General features: G+C 52.8%; 1 protein-coding gene across 1 annotated transcript; it reads left to right on the top strand.

Moving 5' to 3' along the window:
* The first annotated feature begins 2,851 nt into the window (after positions 1-2,851).
* On the top strand, positions 2,852-9,266 carry CD8B (CD8 subunit beta). The gene is made up of 5 exons (XM_083833052.1): positions 2,852-3,688; positions 5,571-5,918; positions 7,431-7,526; positions 7,923-8,012; positions 8,111-9,266. Exons 1-5 carry the CDS (start codon positions 3,643-3,645, stop codon positions 8,149-8,151), a joined length of 621 nt encoding a protein of 206 aa, XP_083689178.1. The 5' UTR covers positions 2,852-3,642; the 3' UTR covers positions 8,152-9,266.
* The last annotated feature ends 8,531 nt before the right edge of the window (positions 9,267-17,797 follow it).

Raw genomic sequence — 17,797 nt, 5'->3', positions numbered from 1 at the left:
TGCAGAGGCGAGCAAACCCCCAGCCCTGCCTCGCAAACCACACCGCAGCTCGGAGCCGTGCAGCAAACTCGACCCGCTTCGTTTTATTTTCTGCCGTTGCACAGAGAAGGGTAGTGCTCGTCCTCCGGAGCGAAGGCGCTGTCATTGTCACCGCTGCTTATCCCCCTCCTGACATACTCCAGAAGCTGCACCTTTCACTGGAATAAGCTCATTTAAAAAAAAAAATGCTCACCTGCTGCTACCTGAGCCCTGGGGAGTTTCCACGGGGGGCCCCACCAGCCTGCTAGCCTGTATTTCCAGTAACTCCATTCTCACTTTCAGAGCCATGTTTGACCAGGCCCAAGACTGAGCAACCCTCCCCAGTCCCAAAAGCCACCCTTTGTAGGCTGGAATAAAGGGAGAGTATGTCTTTTTCTTTACCGTATGGCAAAGGTTTGCATTTGTGGCTACTAAGGAGCTCCAGGACAGCTCAGCCCCCTGGATCCAACCCTCCCCACAGACTGAGCCCAGCAGGCAGCATGCGCTGGATCCTCTCATCCCTTACAGCCCAGCCTGGCCCATGCCTCTGCTGCAAAACGGGGTTTTAACAGAGCTGGAAATCCTGCTGGGTCCTGCTTCTCATCTGCAGACCCCTTTCTTCTTTCTTGATGCTTTGCTCCTACCCCTCAAAAGCAAACGATTTGCTGGGAAAAAAAAAAAAATCGTAGGGGGAAATAGAGAGTAAAAAAATGTAACGCAGCTGGCAAAGGAGCAGGGAATTAGTGCTGGCAGGGTGAGGTGCAGAGGCTGTGCTCTGAGAAGAAGCAGAGGGGATGGGCAAGGAGCAGATCTGAAGGGAGAGCGCCGAGACAGGGCAGGGAGGTGGCTGGGCAGGGGACAGGGATGAATGTCTTTCATTTCAGAAACTTAAGAATTAAATCCCGCTAGGAACTGTACAGCCAAATTACACAAATGCACAAAAATTCAAAATCCCCCCCCCCCCCATCTTGCCCCAGCCATGAGCCAACCGCTCGTGACTGCGGTCCCACGGGAGCCGCTGTACCCTGGCAAGGTCACCGACACATCTTGTTGTGGTACCGGACCAGTTCAAATCACAAACTTTCTCCCTCCTCTATTTTCTTCCCAGGGCGGCAGCCCCAAACAATGTGGGGATGGGACAAACAGCAGCTGGCCACCGGCGCGCTCCCACAGTGCTTGGGCGTTTGTTAGCGATGGACTGGGAGACACGGGCATCCCACTGCCAGCACCTGTGTGTAGGAGCAGCACCCGGACCTGAGAACTGCTCGGCTGTCTGTAAATAGCTAAACGGCATTTTTTGGGGGGAAAAAAAAAAAAAGATATTATTCCAACACATTCGTTAAGCTTTCACATTGTAAATATTCCTTTCTCTTTCCATTGGAGACATCTAGGTTAAAGCGCTGCAGGGGGAAGGGTCTGTAAAGCTGCCCTAACGTCCTGGGGAACCCTCCCAAATCAAGTAGCTGCTTAGGCAAGCCCGGGCCACCAGCCTCGTGGCAGCATTTGCTGCTCAGCGAGACGTGCCACATGCCCAAGGCTGTATGGGTGACAAAAGCCACCTCTGAGAGCACTTTGGTCCGGGTTTCAGCAGTGAGAATGGTGAGATGGGGGGGACGTAGCTATTGCAGCAGCCCCAAACAGCAGCTCACCAGCTTTACCGTGGGGTTAGAGGGAAAATGTCACCCGCAGGGGCATTTCTTAAAGGAAGCCCCTTGGTAAAAAGAAGTCCCCACAGCCAGTTATGGGAGTGATATGAAATAAGGGGAAAACAGAGCAGGCAGTGATGAGGGGAATTGGCCCCATCTGAGGCTACCCCTTTGGTTTCACTGCAGCTTTAATGAGAATATTGCACGTCATCACCCCATGGAAATGTAATAAAAATCTCTCTGCCTCATCTAAATTATCGCACTGCAGCTCCCTCTCCTCTCCCCGCCAGCCCCTTGCTCTCCCTTCCCTTCATTTGCAGCTTTGAGCTGGGGTCGCTTCAGCTCGGGGCCACCCCAAACCCGCTACCGCCACCCCAAAACCTCCCCCAGCCTCCGGGTGCCCCCCCTTGCTGTCCCACCACCTCCACCCAGGTGAAGGCACCGGTCGATGCCTTCAAGCAGAAGCCGTGGCTGGAGCAGGGGCTGCAGCAAGCACAGCTCTGCCCTGCTGGCAGCAGCACCCTGCGCCAAGGGCTCAGCACCGAAAACGACCACTTAAAAGCGCAGAAGCGAGCCTGAAAGCACCGAAATGACCTCCGGATTGCTCCTGCCGGGAAGGAGTTAGGGGATGATTCAGCCAACCCTACATTTTACCAGCTGAGCCCTTCGCCGCAAGCCTTGGGGTGGTTAGAGCAGCCCGCTCCGAGCAGGAAATCGTATCGAACAGCGGCGGTGGGGTGGAGGGGGTGGGGGGAGCGTGTCAGAGCAGCGAAGAAAAATCTGGTGAAAAATTCAAAGACAAAACTGCACTGAGCAAAATCATTTTTTCCTGTTCGTCGGCCAGCTCAAAGCGCTTGGGGGGGTCCCCGTGCCCCTATGTGAGACCCCCGGGAGCAGGGGAACCCCCGGAGCCACCCCAGGGGTTCTGCAAGCAGCACGAGTGGGGGTGCGAGGGGGCAGAAACCGAAAGGGAACCCCGGCGAAGAGAGTGAAGAAAATTACACCAAACGACACGTGTTGTTTTTTTCCCGAACATGGAAATATCGAAGGCTTGTGCCACCCTCCCACCCCTTCTCCCCTGCAATTTCACACCACGTGTTTCACCATCCAGATCCCAAACCCCGCGTGCTTCAAACCTCGCAGTACCCAGGGCCTTTCGAAGCAACGCTGGTATTTCACTTATGACTTAAATATTTCTGCGTATGAGACGCTCGGTATCGAAGCTCGGGGCCAGGTGGGGAGCCCGAGCAGAATTTCCTTACTTTTGCGGTTTGTCAGCCGCCAACAAACAGCCTTTGTTTGAGGTTTCGTGCTGTCGGCTTCAAAGCTTTCTGCGATGCCTCTTGCGTGTGCTTCATGGAGAGCTAGGGGTGCTCTCGGCATTTTCCAGGGCCGGGACAAAACGCCTCCTGCAGAAGGATGGCTTCTCACCCGCTGCTTGTCAGCGCCCGCGGCTGCCGCCGATTTTGCTGCCTTCTGCTGAAGAAAAGGGCTGCACGCCTCAAATTGCGTCTTCTCCTTTTGAAAGCGATTTGGTTTTAAGAGAGGAGAAACCAGCCCGAGCTCATTGCTTCCTTCTTTTGTTTTTAATGCCAAGCCCTCCGAATTAGCTTGCTACGCTTTAATTGCTAGGGGCTAGGTTTGGAAAGAGAAGGAAAAGCCACGTGGGGAAATACGAAGAAATAATGAAAAAGCCAGCCCGGAGTGACTTCGGGGTTTTCTCTCCCCGAGGACACTGCAAGGCAGCCCCGTGCGGTGCAGGGGGCCTGACGCACACCTGATTTTGGGGCTGGGCACGGAAGAAGCCTCCGCTCCTCGCCAGACGTCACCGGTGGCATCTGCGCGCAGCCGGGGGACAGCCAGCCACGCCGCCACCGTCACCTCCATCCCACCAGGAGAGCAGGATCCAGAGGGTCCCTCCCGGAGCGTGGGGTCCCCCAGGATCCCCCAGCCGCTGGGGCCATTGGGCATCGCCACCATGGTGCGGCTGTGGCTCTGGCTTTGGCTCTGCCTGCAGCTCCCAGGTAAGAGAGATGCCTCTGGGTTAGGGGAACTTAAATATCCAGGCTTAGGATGGAGCTACAGAAGGTTATCGCCTCCCCACTCAATAATTTATAATGCCATGTTTAGTGGTGTAGACACCGCAGGGCTTGGTTTTACTGCACCCCCTCAGTGCAGGCATTCAGTGGGAAGGCGCCGACCCCCCCGGTGTCCCACTTTGCTAATGGATGTCCTGTAACTGGGTAAAGCAGCCCCCAGGGTAGTGTCAGGGTGATGAACATCCAGGCAGATTTCCTCCCAAGTGTTTCCAAGGGGCCTCCGCAAGAACTCGGGTGGCATAAAAACGTGCTTGCCGGTGGATTGCAGGGGGCTGGAGCGAAAATGTAGTTGATGTGTATGTGCTATAATTGATGTATATGTGCTATAGTTGATGTGCATATGCTATAGTCGGTGTGTATGTATAGCATATATACATGTTCCAGACATATAGTGAATACGCAGTTGACCCCATACGGTGGTGGGGTCCCCCCATACCCTCCTGAGCCTGTTGGTCACAGCAAGAAGCTGGGTTGTGAAGATTAAATAACTACCAAGAAAACGAGATAGTGACTTGGGGGAGAAAAGCATCACATTACGGACCAGGTTGGCTGTCTCCCCTGCAGAGAAAACCCCCAAAAAATCAGAATGTGCCCCGCACGGGCAACCTGCAAAGGGAAACTTGGCCATTTCTGAGCTGTGCCCGCATGGGGAGCAAACCCAGCCCCATCCCCTGCTCCCAGCCAGAGCCGGCACCGGGATGGGGCTGCAGGTGCAAAGCGATTTCCGTGCAGGTGTCTCCACGGGGTTTTGAAGGAATGGGGACATTTTAAGGCAAAAAGGGGGAAAAGGGGGGCTCTTTCTGCATGGCTGTAAAGCACGCCTGGGAAACTGGCGGGGGAAGAGAGCGCAGCCTTATCTCCCGAGGGTGTTTTTCGCTCGGTCTCTGCAGCTGTGTGGGATGTTTGCTGAACACGAAGGGCTGCACGCCGCTTCTTTGTCGCTCCCCAAGGCCGCACCGCCTCGCTCCTCTCTCGCACACAAACACCGCTCGCGTCTGCCCGGGCAAAGCTCGGCCGAGATAATTGTTCCCCAAAACTTGCTCAGCCCAAACAAGGCGGCGCGATGCCAGATGGAAGCTTTTGAACCCCTCCGCTACCCTTGAGCCGTTCTCCTTCCCCAGATCACAAAACTCCTGTGAGCAAGAGGCCGTCTTCATGAAAATAAATAGAAAATGAAATGGGCTCACTTTGAAATGCCTTTACCTTTACATTAATTTTCCCATCCCTTCCAGAGTTTTTCCTGCCACTCCTAGAGATGCATTTTTTTAGGAGGAGACTAACACATATCCCACACCTCCACCACCTTCTTAACATACGTTAAGGAGCTCAAAAGGATCTGTAGATTCCAAAAAATGAGAGAATGCCAACCAATACAGGCCCTAGCACACCCTTAAAAGCATCCCTCCATCCCTCCCTTTGCCACTGAGCTCCGTCTCTAGAGGAGCGGATATGGGGCAAAATGCAGTCGTATATGGTTTTGCCAAAATATCTTGGTTTTGCCAAAAAAATAACTGGGGACCCAAAAAGGCTTCTGAAGGAGCACGGACTGGTGTTTCTGCCAAATGTGCTCTGGTCGGGTGTTACTGAGCCCCAAAAGGAGTTCTTAGCATGGAAGGGAAGTGAGGGAGGAATTTACAAGATATTTAAGTGTGGATGTGGCATCGAGGGACGTGGTTTGGTGCTGGGACCCGGCAGGTCGGGCTGATGGTTGGACTCGGTGATCCTGGAGGTCTTTTCCAACCGAGGTGAGTCTACAGTTCTAACAAAAACAAAATACACAGCTATCTATTCCTGGCTCTTTCTGTAGGTTTCTGTGCCAATCTACGTTTGTCCCAGACTCCAGACCGTATTTTAGCCCAAACTAACAACAGCACGGACATCCTCTGCCAGACGAAGAAGGAGCACACCGGGGTGTACTGGTACCGCTGGAACCAGGGGCGGCAGCAATTCGAGTTCCTGCTGTTCTCCAACTCGCTGGGCAAAAGCACCTACGGCGTCAACGTCAGCCAGGAGAAGTTCAGCGTCCGCGGGACGAGCTCCCAGTCCTACAGCCTGCACATCGGCCGGCTGCACGCCTCGGACGCGGGCATGTACTACTGCTCCATCTCCCAGTCCTCCGAGCTCATCCTGGGCAGCGGCACCAGGCTCAGCGTGGGTGAGCATCGCCCCCGGGGCGCCAAAAGGTGCCGGCGGTGGGCTGCGACGAGGGGATGTGTGGTGGTAGATGGTTTTTACAGGTTTGGGATACAAGGCTGGGGCTCTGGGGGGGTTTCACAAAGAGATCTGTGAAGGGGATAAGCAGAAATGACAGCAAACAGCTGCACTGCAGGGCAGCGGCATGGGCAGTCCTTCTGCCACCACTGCTGTGGTCGTGCCGTGAGCTCTGCCTTGGCCCGAGCGTTTTAGGGTTTCCCTGGGGAGCCATTCAGCCCCCAGTGCTGGCATGCCCTGCTTCTTGCTACCCCCCCCACAGTACTTTAGGTGAGAGTTTGGGTTTGTGCCCTGCTCATCTCCCAGGTCCGTCCACGCTCTGGCTCGCCGTACCCTTCTCCAGGTGACAAAGGCAGCTCAAAGCCAGGGGACATCGCCCCTGGGGTTGGGTCCGGTGGCAGGTTTCGAGCCTGTCCTTCACACAAGGGATTTATTTGGGATTTGTTCCACCCGGCATCTGTCTGCAGGTCGCCTGAGGCAAAGCCCAGGTCCCACAGCAGCTCCCCTCAGCCCAGTTCTCCCCCAGCACGGAGCAGGGGTGGCACAGGAACACTCGTGTGTCCAAAGCAGGCTCCAGCCCTTTCCTTGGGAGCTTTTAGGGACAGAAATAACTTATTTAACCAAGCTGCAGCTGTGGTTGCTGGCTCTAAAACTTCCCTTTCCTCCTTTTTACACGTATGCCCTGCACCTCTCATTCACTGAGCTGCCTCAGAAATCCCTTTTGGATCCTTGCTGGCTAGAAGGAAAGCTGCTTTCAGATAACAGAGAGCTGTTTTTTAATCAGCTATGTACTTATCTATGTCCCAAAAGCAAGGCATGAAAAACATGCCTGAAATTCGGCATGCTCAAGGCCGCTCTGATGTAAAACTAAACCCCAGCAGGTGGCTGGGGAGGACTCCGGCCCCGCTGGACTCGTTCTTTTTTCCCTTCAGTACCCACAATAAAATAAATCACCCTTAAGCCCCTTTAAGTCCAAATTTTATTAGGAAATAAACACAGTTCTGAGCAACAACGTGAATATGGTAAGGATTCAGGGACCCCAGAAAACGTCCCATGCTGCTGAGATCCCATTCCCTGTGCTCACGGGTAAAGAGCACGGGGTTAGCCCCCGACGGGCAGCAACGCAGAACTTTAAAATAAATAATGGGTGCTTATTTCTGGCTGCGGGGCCGTGCTGGTGGGGCTGGGCCTGGCAGTAAGTGAAGCCCGGGGAAATTTCCCTCTTCTCTGCCTTGGAGGTGCCCAAGGCCAGGCTGGATGGGGCTGGGGGCAGCCCGGGTTGCTGGGAGGTGTCCCTGCCCATGGCAGGGGGCTGGAGCCGGGTGGGCTTTAGGGTCCCTTCCAACCCAAACCGTTCTGTGACTCCACAAAGGATTTAGCTTCAAAAGCCACAGTTCCCAGCCCCACCTGCTGCTGTGCTCGGTGTGACACTGACGCCCTTCTCCCTCTTTCCCAGTTGATGTTTTGCCTCCGCCTTCCACGTCCACGCTGGCCCCGCTCACCAGGAGACCCTCACGGTGCAAACCCAAAAGCAAAGCCGTGGGCAGCAGAGGTACAGAAACGCGTCGGCTCCGGCCGCCTCGGGGAGGGTTCTGGGCTGAGCTGTCCTCAGGAGCGATGCCCTGGGTTACAGGGGGGTTTAGGGCCAGGACGGATTCCCATTTATCTCTGGTGCCCTCTGTGTGTGCAGCCCCCCCCGGGTGCAGCACCAGGTGGATTTCTGCCCCAGCGAGGATGCCACAAAAAAGGTTTCCGTGGCTATGTTCCCCCCGATGCCTTCGGCTTAACGCATCCCCAAGGGACACCCCCTCCTGTCCTCCACCCCCCCCCGAGGTCCTGAGCTGCTTTTCTCCCTGCCCACCCCACGCTCCATCACCTGGGCAGGACGGTGCCCACGTGCTGAGCCGGAGGGGCAGCACCACACCGCGTCCCCCCCCCCTATTTCCAGGTGCCTGCAGCCCCCTGGTCTGGGTCCCGCTGGCCGCCGGCGCCCTGATCCTCCTGCTGAGCGTGGTGCCCACCGCCCGCCGCTTCTACCGTAAGCACCGGGGTCATCCCAGGAGAGGGAATTTGGGGAGAAAAATGGGGGGTCGGGGGCACCCCACGCTGACCCTGACCGGCCTCGTCTCTCCTCAGGGCTGCGGCGGAGGCTGTGGCGTCGCATCCACAGGCAGTAAATCCTGCTGGGAAAAGGTACGGAGCAGCCCCCGCCCGGTGCTGAGCCCTGCCTGGATGTGACGTGGCAGGGATGTTGAAGAGAGGACTTGTGGTGGGACCTGTACGTTTCCGTCCTGCGATGGACCGTGATTTTAAGCTTTTTCCCTGACGCAGCAGCTGATAATTAGACTGGGCCAGATCCTGCAACGTGCTGAGCCTGTCTCAAGGAGCCTTAGAGGAGCGGGGCGAGCCCCTGCACCAGGGCTGGGGCACCAAAGGGACGCAGCCAGGCTCGAAAGATGCTCTGGGAGCGCCTGGGCTCTCTGTGCTCCCCCACGGGACGGCACCTCGGTGCTCTGGGCTTCCTCCTGCTAGTGCTGGTCGATGACTTTGGTGAGGAAAACGTCAGGAGCAGCCGGCGGGGGAAGGTTACTGCGCACCTCGTAAAGGTGTTAGCGGCTGGTAGAAGTGGTAAAAGCACTGCTCAGCTGCACAGGCTGCCGTCTCCTGGCCCCGCTTTGGGCAGGATGGGGTCAGCAAGGGGCTGTGGGCACGGCAAGGAGTCGCCGGCTGCGCCTGGGAGCGAGCAAGGGTTAAAGCACGCACCGAGCCCCCGGGGGAGCAGGGCCGGGGGGGCTCGGCTCCCACGGGAGCCTGCAAACAGGCAGGAGGGGGAGAGGAAGGCAGACACAGCCACGTCCCAAGGCCGAGCACCTGGCAAAACAGCCGCTGATAACAAGCGGAGGAGCCCAACGGCACGGCCAGGGACGATCCTGCCCTGGCTGCGGGGACGCTGAGCCCCTGGGGCACCCGGGGGTGCTGAGCACACGGCTCTGCCATGCTCGCCGCAGCTCACTGCTTAGGAAAAGCCCTTTTTATTTCATTTCCAGGAGAAAAATCAGCCCGCAGTGGCAGTGCCACATCCGTGGGGCACAGTGGCTGTGGTGGCTGGGGTACAGCAGCATCCGTGCCGCTGATGCGCCGGGCACATGCGTGGCACTGGCTGCGTGCTTGGTGTGCTGGGCAGGTGATTTTTTACAACATGCAATCCTTAGGCAATAACTATAAGGAAACCCCTTTGAAGCTGTCCGTGTGCAAAGGTTGATTCCGGCAAAAATAAATGTTTTGGATCGGTGTTCGCCTCTCGGCTCCCTGCCCACGGGTGAGTAACGGTAACAGGCAGTGAGGAATTCGCTTAATTTCTGAGTGCCCCAGTTTGGTTTTGCTGCTCCCTTACAGCTGGTAAAAATAAATAAATAAATAAATAAATAAATAAAATTAAAAAAAAACAACACCCTAAGCTGCACCTCAGCTGCGTGCAATGAGGACAGAGGGGACAGCAGCAGCCGAGGTTGCACCTCCTTTCGAAAGGCAGCTTCGCGCACTTTATCAATGGAAACTATGAAAAAAAAAAATAATCCGGTGATGCCTCTGATCACCAATAGAGTATTTTCAGGCAGCAAACCTCCGTCGCGCTCAGAGATCTGAGCAGCAGGTCTCACAAATGCGAGAGCCGGTGGAAAAATCGCCCCCCTTTCACAGATTTTTTTTTCCAGAGCACACGCACGAAAGAAATAGAAACGCTAATGAAAAGAGGCTTTCACATCTGAGAAAACGAGCCCCCGGCATTTGCAGCTGTTTTTTTTTTTTTTTCCTTTCCTACCCTCCTCGCTGTGGAAAGCACAACGACAAGAGCAGCCAAAGCTCAGGGCGCTGCGAGGCGAGGGGGGACGGGGGCACTTCAGTAGTGAAACCCCGCGGAAAAACGCTGCGGGGCCACCGCTGATGGCAGCGAGCCCGAGCCAGCCGCAAAGCCGGGTCCGTGGAGGGAGGGGGAAGAGACACGGAGATGGCATCAGAGTGGTAGCATCACCCCGGCGTGATGTCCTCCCTAATTTCTTCCTCCTTCTGTATTTCCTCCCAAAGAGCTGCCAGCCTTCTGCTCCCTCCTCCTGCCAGGAGAAGGGAAAAATGATGGGATTTAACACCGAGAGCCCCGAGCCCTCGATCGGCGGCTAAACGATGTCACACAAATGGCACCAGGAGACACGGCACGAGGTCTGACAAAGACAAAGTGCCTTCAAACAGGACAAGGAGAATACAAAGAGTTCCCTACCTCGAGCCCACACCCATCAATCAGCGGGCAAGGAGTTGTAAAAGAGGTCAGAAACAACACATTGCAATGATCCGCCACATACTGAATACGTTTTATTCCTTGTTATACTAGGAAAAAAAGACTAGAGTTGTTATTTGAATAAATAGCGCGTGCATATCTTGCAATAGTCAGAGCAGATACACAGGTTAGGCATTGCAGGGAATATTGTTATTGCTTCTGTAAAACTTTCGTCGATTAATTCAAAATATGTCATTGATCTTTCCAGAATATCTCAGCCACTAATTGACTATTGGGAGCGCTGGGTTTGTCATTCTTACTTTGAGGAGCCCAGCCATTTCTCAGCCTGTCCTCACTCAGAACGGCTCGGTGCGGGGTTGCTGGCGATTGCGCATCTCCTCACTGCGGGGAAAACAGGTGCACAGCAGGACTTCTGAGCATCCAGAGCCGTTTAATGTCCACTGTTTGTGTAGTTACACATGTATGATTTTATATATGCTGACAGTTAAATAAGTTTTGACAGACACCCCTAGAAAAACCAGGAGAAAAATTTGGCCGTGGCGGTGAACTCAGGAATGAGAGGGACCAGGAGCAGCGCTGCAGAATGGCGCAGGACACCTGAGAAATGCTTTTTTGGGAAAACGCTGGTGTCTGGCCGGGCTGCCAAGGCTGCGGCGCTCTGCCTCCTTATCTCAGCTGCCTCCTTCATGCGAACACAGAGCCCAGGGGAGAGCTGCTCTCAGGAGCAGAGACGGGGGTGCTGGGTCACGTTCCCTCCTCCTCTGCCGTTCCCTTTCCCGTTCTTCTGTAGCTGGGCTGCACTGTCGGCGCTCCAGCACTCCCAAAACGAGCACATCCCAAGTGCCGTCGCTGCAGACAGAAACGGCATAGCTGCAGGAACACAAAACCTGCAAAATTTACTGCCTGAGTACTGGTGGCCTGTGTTTTCCTGGACCTTACAACGTTTCCTTGCATGAATGCTGAGGTCGCACAGAAGCTGCAGGTATTACTGAGTGCATGCAGCACAGAGATGTTGATACATACAGACATTTGGTACCTCAGCGGTCATTTAAGTGGAGTACATATCAGATTTAGTTAAAAATGAGCGTATAAAACATGCATTTTGCGTATTTTGCATACGCCCTGCCAACAGGCGAGATTACTTACCTCTGCGTGACACACGTTCATCCCAAGGGTTCTCCCACATGCAACAAAACTCTCCCCATGCTGTAAACATTTGCAGCAGGACAGGAAAACCGCCCTCCTGCCACGGGCCGGTGCTCACCACCGCGACATGTCCGACACGAAGTGCTGGGGACCCTCGGAGCATCCTCGGAGAAGCCGGGGGCTCTTCTGCACCATCTTCTGCATCCTCATCCCAAGGCAGAGACCCCCCGCAGGTCCCACCGTATCTGATGTCTCTCCAGGTACCACCGACGGAGCAGATGCTGGGGTGTGGGGGGGTCCCGTCCCCTCGCTCAGCCCTGCAGGTCCCAGGGGGAACCAGCACCCATCCTCGGCAGAGCTCAGGGTGCAACCTCCGTCTGCCACAAGCGCGAGGTCACCTCGCTGGCCGAGGTCTCGGGGAAAGATGCTGGGCTGGGCTTGCACCCAGCAAAAAGGCTTTAAAATACCATGCCTTAACACCAGCACCGAATGCAGAATTCAAGTTGGGATATTTCCTAGCGGTCTCTCCAAAAAAAAAAAAAAAAAAAGGCAAAATATTCCTGGGGTCTGGGATTGCGTATTCCTGCCCTGAGCAATAAGCAGCGAGCAGATGACCGTGCTGTTATTAAAACATGTCTCGAGTCATCTCGATGCAAGAGGAAATGAGTCTGAGCAGCAGTGGAAAAGCCATTTCTGCAACACACACCCTCCCTCAGGTCGGTCTGCTGCCGTCTGACTCACCCATCGCTACCATACCCAGGACAACTTGAGCATAATTTAGACGTGTCTCTCTTCGGGAACACACACAATTTCCCGAGCCTGCAGGGCTGAAGGCTGATGCCCTGCAGGGCCACGTGAGGCTCCAGCACCCCCAGCCTGTTCTCTGCCACCTTACCCAGCTGGAGACACGGGTTGGAAAGCCACAGGCAGTGCGTGCTCATCCCCTCTACACCGAATGTATACACACCCAGAAGATGGTTTCTTCCTCTGTGCAACGGTAACCGCATGAAGGAGTTGGACCCTGCCCTGCTCCTTCACTGTCAGGGGTTCAGAGATGCTGGGAGAGGGATGCAGCGCTGCCGGGTTCCTTCCTGGGGGTACACGTCCTTGTGCCAGGCCGACAGCTCAGCAAGATTTAACTGTGCTGCTCTAAAGAAGGAGATAATTGGAAAAACAGCAGTGGTTCAGAAGAAAGAGACGTGGAGCTTTGTAGCAAACAAAAATTACACGCTTTAATGAGGTCTCGTATTTCAGAGCCTAAAAATGACTGGTTTGGGGTAGAGCAAAGGTACAAAGGTAGCAAAGACTACTGTGCCTCCAAGCAGACAGCTCATAAACACTGACAGGACTGTTGTACATGATACATCCCCCGAGTGTTCTGCCTGTTTTTAACTAAAAAGATCCCCTGAGCCTGCTGCTATCTGTTGAGTAACCACGGTGGACCTCCCTTCCAAGCACTTGTCCAGGCTCTGCATCCTCAGAGCCCCTTGGCGAGGATATCCCCGGGCGAAGGATGGCTTCTGCTTTGAACCTGACCCTCACCAGCTTCATCTGCTGCCCCTTACCTTCCGCATGGATCAGGAGAGGCAGCGAGCAATCATCCCCTCTCTGCTCCCTCCTGCCAGTCACAATTCTGGAGACCTCTAGTGAATGTTCATTTAAATCAGCTATTTTCGGGCCAAGGAAGCCCAGCCTGCCCACGCAACATCCCTCTCAGCTGCCTGACCCTCCTTTTTGCCCTTTTCTGAACCTTTTCAGGCCCTGTTACTACTCTGAGTCCCCTCTTTGAGGCCGAGTGAGGCCAGCTCACGGCGTTCAAGGATTTGTTCAGTGCATGGGGCCACGGATTGGACCACACAGGGACACAGCTTTGTTATTTTATACCCAATTCCTTTCCTGCCTCCTAACATCTGATTTGGTTTTGCTGCCGAGCACTGAATTGATGTTTATCAGCCTTAACCCAAACTTCCACTCCTGAGTGACTCATTTTACAGCAAAGTGAGGAGTGTTTTTCCTTGTACGCTCCACTTCTCATTCATCTGATCTGAACTGCACCTGCCCCCCTACTGCCCAGTCTCTGAAAGCCCCTTCCACAGTTCTGTATTTACAAGGCGTAAATATGAGTAAATTAACATGCATAGAAGTAATATTTGCAGTTTGTGTCTTAAATGTGAATTGTTACACGGCTGTCGAGCCCGACATCACGAACACAGCGAGAGCAGCATTTTTAGGAGACCAGGTGTGCAAAACCAGCAACAAAACACTTCTCTTCACAGCCACGGTGGGCATCAGGCTGTCAAAAGTGAAACTTAGCACCGAATTCAGCTTGTTTTGGTGATGGCAAGGGGCACATTAACCCAGCTGCTGCTTCTTGACACACCGATCTCTTCGCACCCCCCTTCCCCTCCCCGGTTTCTTTTGAATAAGATATCCTGTTTGAGGGTTGTGTCTTCACAGCTTTAATTCTACAGTGAGGGGGTTTTTGTGTGTGTGTGTGTGTTGTTGGTTTTTTTCCAAGTAAATGCAAAATCTAGAAGAAATACCAACTGGTACAAGCCAGCCAACACTAGCAATAGGACCACAGAATAGATGAAGCAAGTCATCCCAGGAAAGCCATGGGTTCCCATACGGGCAGCAGCACCAGCAGGAGGGGTGGACAATCAGAAATGGGACCAACTCCGTTCCCCTAGCTGTAACCAACCCCCGAAATTAAAGTTCCCTCTCTAAGATGTTGACAGGGAAGATGCACAGCAATACCAGATACGGGTACCAGCAGTATTTTCCCAGAGCAGTCTGTGAAAGTCCTCCCACGCTGCACAAACAGCCCCAGAAGTTCCTTGGGGTATCTCCACCAGGCATTCCTGCCCAAGGTCTTCAGGGAAAATAATCAGCGTGCATCAAGGAAGCAGACCAGCTGTGACAAGACTCTGAACTGATGGAGACGGGAGAAGTCAGGCTGTGGGGATAACACCAAGGCTATGAGAGCTGGGGGGGTTAGGAGGGGGCTGAACTAGAAGCCCAAAGCCACACAGTGCCTCAAAACCAACAGAAATGTGATTCTGGGAATGGGGACTGCAACGGAAAATGTGAATTGGAAGTGGGATCACGGGCCCAGTTCACCAGTTAAAGACTGGAACTGCTCTTCAGACAAAAACTGGTGCACCAGAGCGATATTGACCATCACTTTTTCTTCTAAGGAGAGGTGCTAAGAGATGTGAAGCCTTTCTGTAGTTCTGGACTGAACCTCAGGTTTCCGTGCTATGCAGGAGATCGTAGCGGCAGCAAACCAACCTGTTTTCTCCCAAATCCAGCTGCAGCAAAATCGGTCTGCTTTCTGCAGGAGTGAATTGTCACCAGTCCCCAAAAGATGGCGTCGTTGGTTGCTGATTTACCAAGTGTCTGCACGTCCCAGCTCTGCAGCACCGAGAGAGAAGGTGCGGGAAGCCTGTGCAAAGCAAGGCAGGTGCCCAGAGCAAAGCCTTAGCACATTCTGGTCTTGTATCAAGCTCTCGGCTCAGGTATCGATGAGCACTGGCGTTATGGAGATTTCTGACCTAGCAATCAGTTTAAAGGGCTACACCTGGAGAGATGAGCGTGCAGGAGCAGCTGTGGTTTGCAAACTGTATTTTAAGGAAAATCTATTTTAAGGTACGTGGTGTTTACACGAGGAGTATCCAGAATAGAGCGCAGTATTGGCTGCTGCACTGGAAACATGCAGCTACAGTGAAAAGATGGTGTGTGAGCGTCGGGCACATGACTGTTGCACTTGACATTCTCCAAACCCCTTCAGTGCTGCAGCTTTGCAAAGAAAAGGGTGCAGCAAGCTGCTCGTAAACCACAGCTTCATTTCACACCGGAAAAGTTGTATGTTTAAGTCTCAACTTTTTTTTTTTTCCCTGCATCTGAAAGAAAAGTTTGTGATTTGAGACTAAATTCTGAAATCTTCATTAAAACTTTCCATTCCTCCTCACCAAAGAGCTCAAGAGTTCTAACGTTAACAACAGGAAGAATCAGCAATGCCTAAACACAACTAGCCATCACACTCTGAGTTACCACAAGCTGATCGCTTGCAGGGACCAAGCAGCACCTACTTGTCATAAGCCAGCAACGTTGCATCCTTGCTTCGCAGGCTGCGCAGAGGTGTCCTCCTGAAGCACTGTGGTGAGATATCGTGAGCAGCAGAAACAACAGACCTGGTGGAGCATGGTCATTCCGATGCTCCTTGTGTGCCTACCATCCTCACGGCACAGCTCCCCTGTCCCGAGATGTGCTCCAGCTACACAATGCTCTTAGATATCAGTGCCATGTGGAATATTACTGATCCAAAGCAGCTGAAGAGTTCCTTATCACTATGAAAAAGTCACTGATGTGCTGTAGAAGTGACCCTTCCACAAGATGACTAAGAAATCAGTCATGTCCAAAACTCACCACCTGCTCCAGCTCTGATGCCCCGAGCTCTCTCTCACTCCCAATCTCTTTGCTGTAATTTTAAAGTGTTTCAGACTACCATTTCATTTAATTCATAATTTCCATAAGGGTTGGAAGACTTTACATGCAACAACTTACCCCACTAATGTTTTCAAAAAGAACAAAAAGTTTCACGTTTAAAAGCCCACTCCAAAACACACTGAGATAAATTTGTGTCTGACCAAGGGGCTGTGGTAGGAAATCTCTCCTAGCTTTACCAAGTGAAATCTCCTCAGCAAGCACTGAGAAAACGAATCCTAAACTAGCCTCCTGCTGAGACCCATTCCAAAAACGCAGGTCCTTGCCAGTCTGTCTCTTCCCTGCATGACTGTCTCCTCTCTCTTTGTTCACGTCTTCTATTTAGTTGTTTGACATAAAAAAAATACAGACCAATTTCTCCCCACACTCTACACACATTTAATTTTGCCATTTCTGAAGGGAGGAAGGACCTGCATACCTGAAAGTTCATCTCTCTTTTCCAACTCTATTAGTTGCCCTAACCAAAATCACACCTCTTCCAGTGAATCCAGTCTCTCATTGAAAACCAGGGCAAGGCAAACAGCTTCTGTTTCACAAACTGAATCCTGAGGGAACAACCCTATGAGATATGAAGATCCCCCACACTGATAACGATGGTTTCCTCTTTCTCTATCCCCACACTTTCTCTGCATGGAGATGTCTGCATCTGGATCAAGGCTGTGTTATGCCATGGGGTGCCAGACCCCTCGCACCTGATGTGCACTGGTTCGGCAGGTGAGGACCCAGCAGGGCTTAGTGGATCTGAAACATCAAAATTTAATCTAGGCTGATTTTAGCATTTAAAGATAAGCAGCTTAGGCTGGAGTTCACCAGCAATCAGAGCCCTGCAACTTTAGTTATCAGTGAACTGAAACTTACTGGGAGGTTTGGGAGAAAAAAAAAATCTACCTTCTACTGTCTAACCAACCTGGCCTGGTCTCCTCACATCTCTTATACAATGTTTTGTGGAAGTAAGTGGCTGTCTGATATTTCTTCTTCCTTAGGCATATCGTAAGTGTGGCACTACAACAGAAATTATTAATAAAACACATTAGTAATGCCAGTGCTTCACTGATTGGACTGCTGTCCTCAATCTACCAAGTCCACTGCAAAATATCCTCCAGAGGAGAAACTGTCAAACCTGAGCATGCTAAATCCAGAGGGATTCCTTAATTAATCTCATTTACCACCTCACCCCCACTTTCAGAGTAGGTCAGAGTGTAAAACATAGGCATACTTTCTGCTTAGTTCAAGCTGCTTGATTAAATTTGCTGCCTTTTTGCGTTCTTCACAACCAACAGGAGAGCTGAGAAGTTAAGGCAAGGAACATCACACCGCAACCGCGGGCGTTCACTGCTGATCTCATGAGGTCTGCAAGCCTCGGCATCCCAGCAGACACTTCAACACGGCTAAGATCTGAACATGCCACCACGCTGCAGATCTAAATTCTTTATACAGGTGCTAGTTTTTAAATCACAGCTTTTCCTGCAGGTCCCGTTTGTGTGCCTGGAGCTTTTCATAATGAAGTAATTGCCACTCCAACCGTTTTAGTTGTTCTTATTCGTTACTGTAGAAAGGAGAAATAGCTTCGTGCCAGGGGATATGTAAACTTGGGACCCAGAAAAAGATGATCCCTGCCCCCAGGCAATTCGTTATTGAGGAGATATGAGATGGAGGCACAAAAGAGGGGTGGTTTCATCTGATACCACACAGACGTCTCCTGCAGAGCTACGCTTCCCTGTGTCCCCCTGTGGCCGATGAAGGGTGTCCCAGCTGGGAAAGGACTCGTGACAGCCTGCTTACATCTCTCTCCCCGCTGACAATAAGCTTTTGTCTTGCATCAAAGGGATATACTCGCTAGCAGCTTATTGAAGGCAGCAGAAAGGACTAGCTCCCCTAAA

Source organism: Anser anser, assembly GCF_964211835.1.
Source record: "Anser anser genome assembly, chromosome: 4".
Taxonomy (NCBI): domain Eukaryota; kingdom Metazoa; phylum Chordata; class Aves; order Anseriformes; family Anatidae; genus Anser; species Anser anser.
Note: the sequence above shows the minus strand (reverse complement) of the source record. Positions and strands in the feature narration are given on the sequence as shown.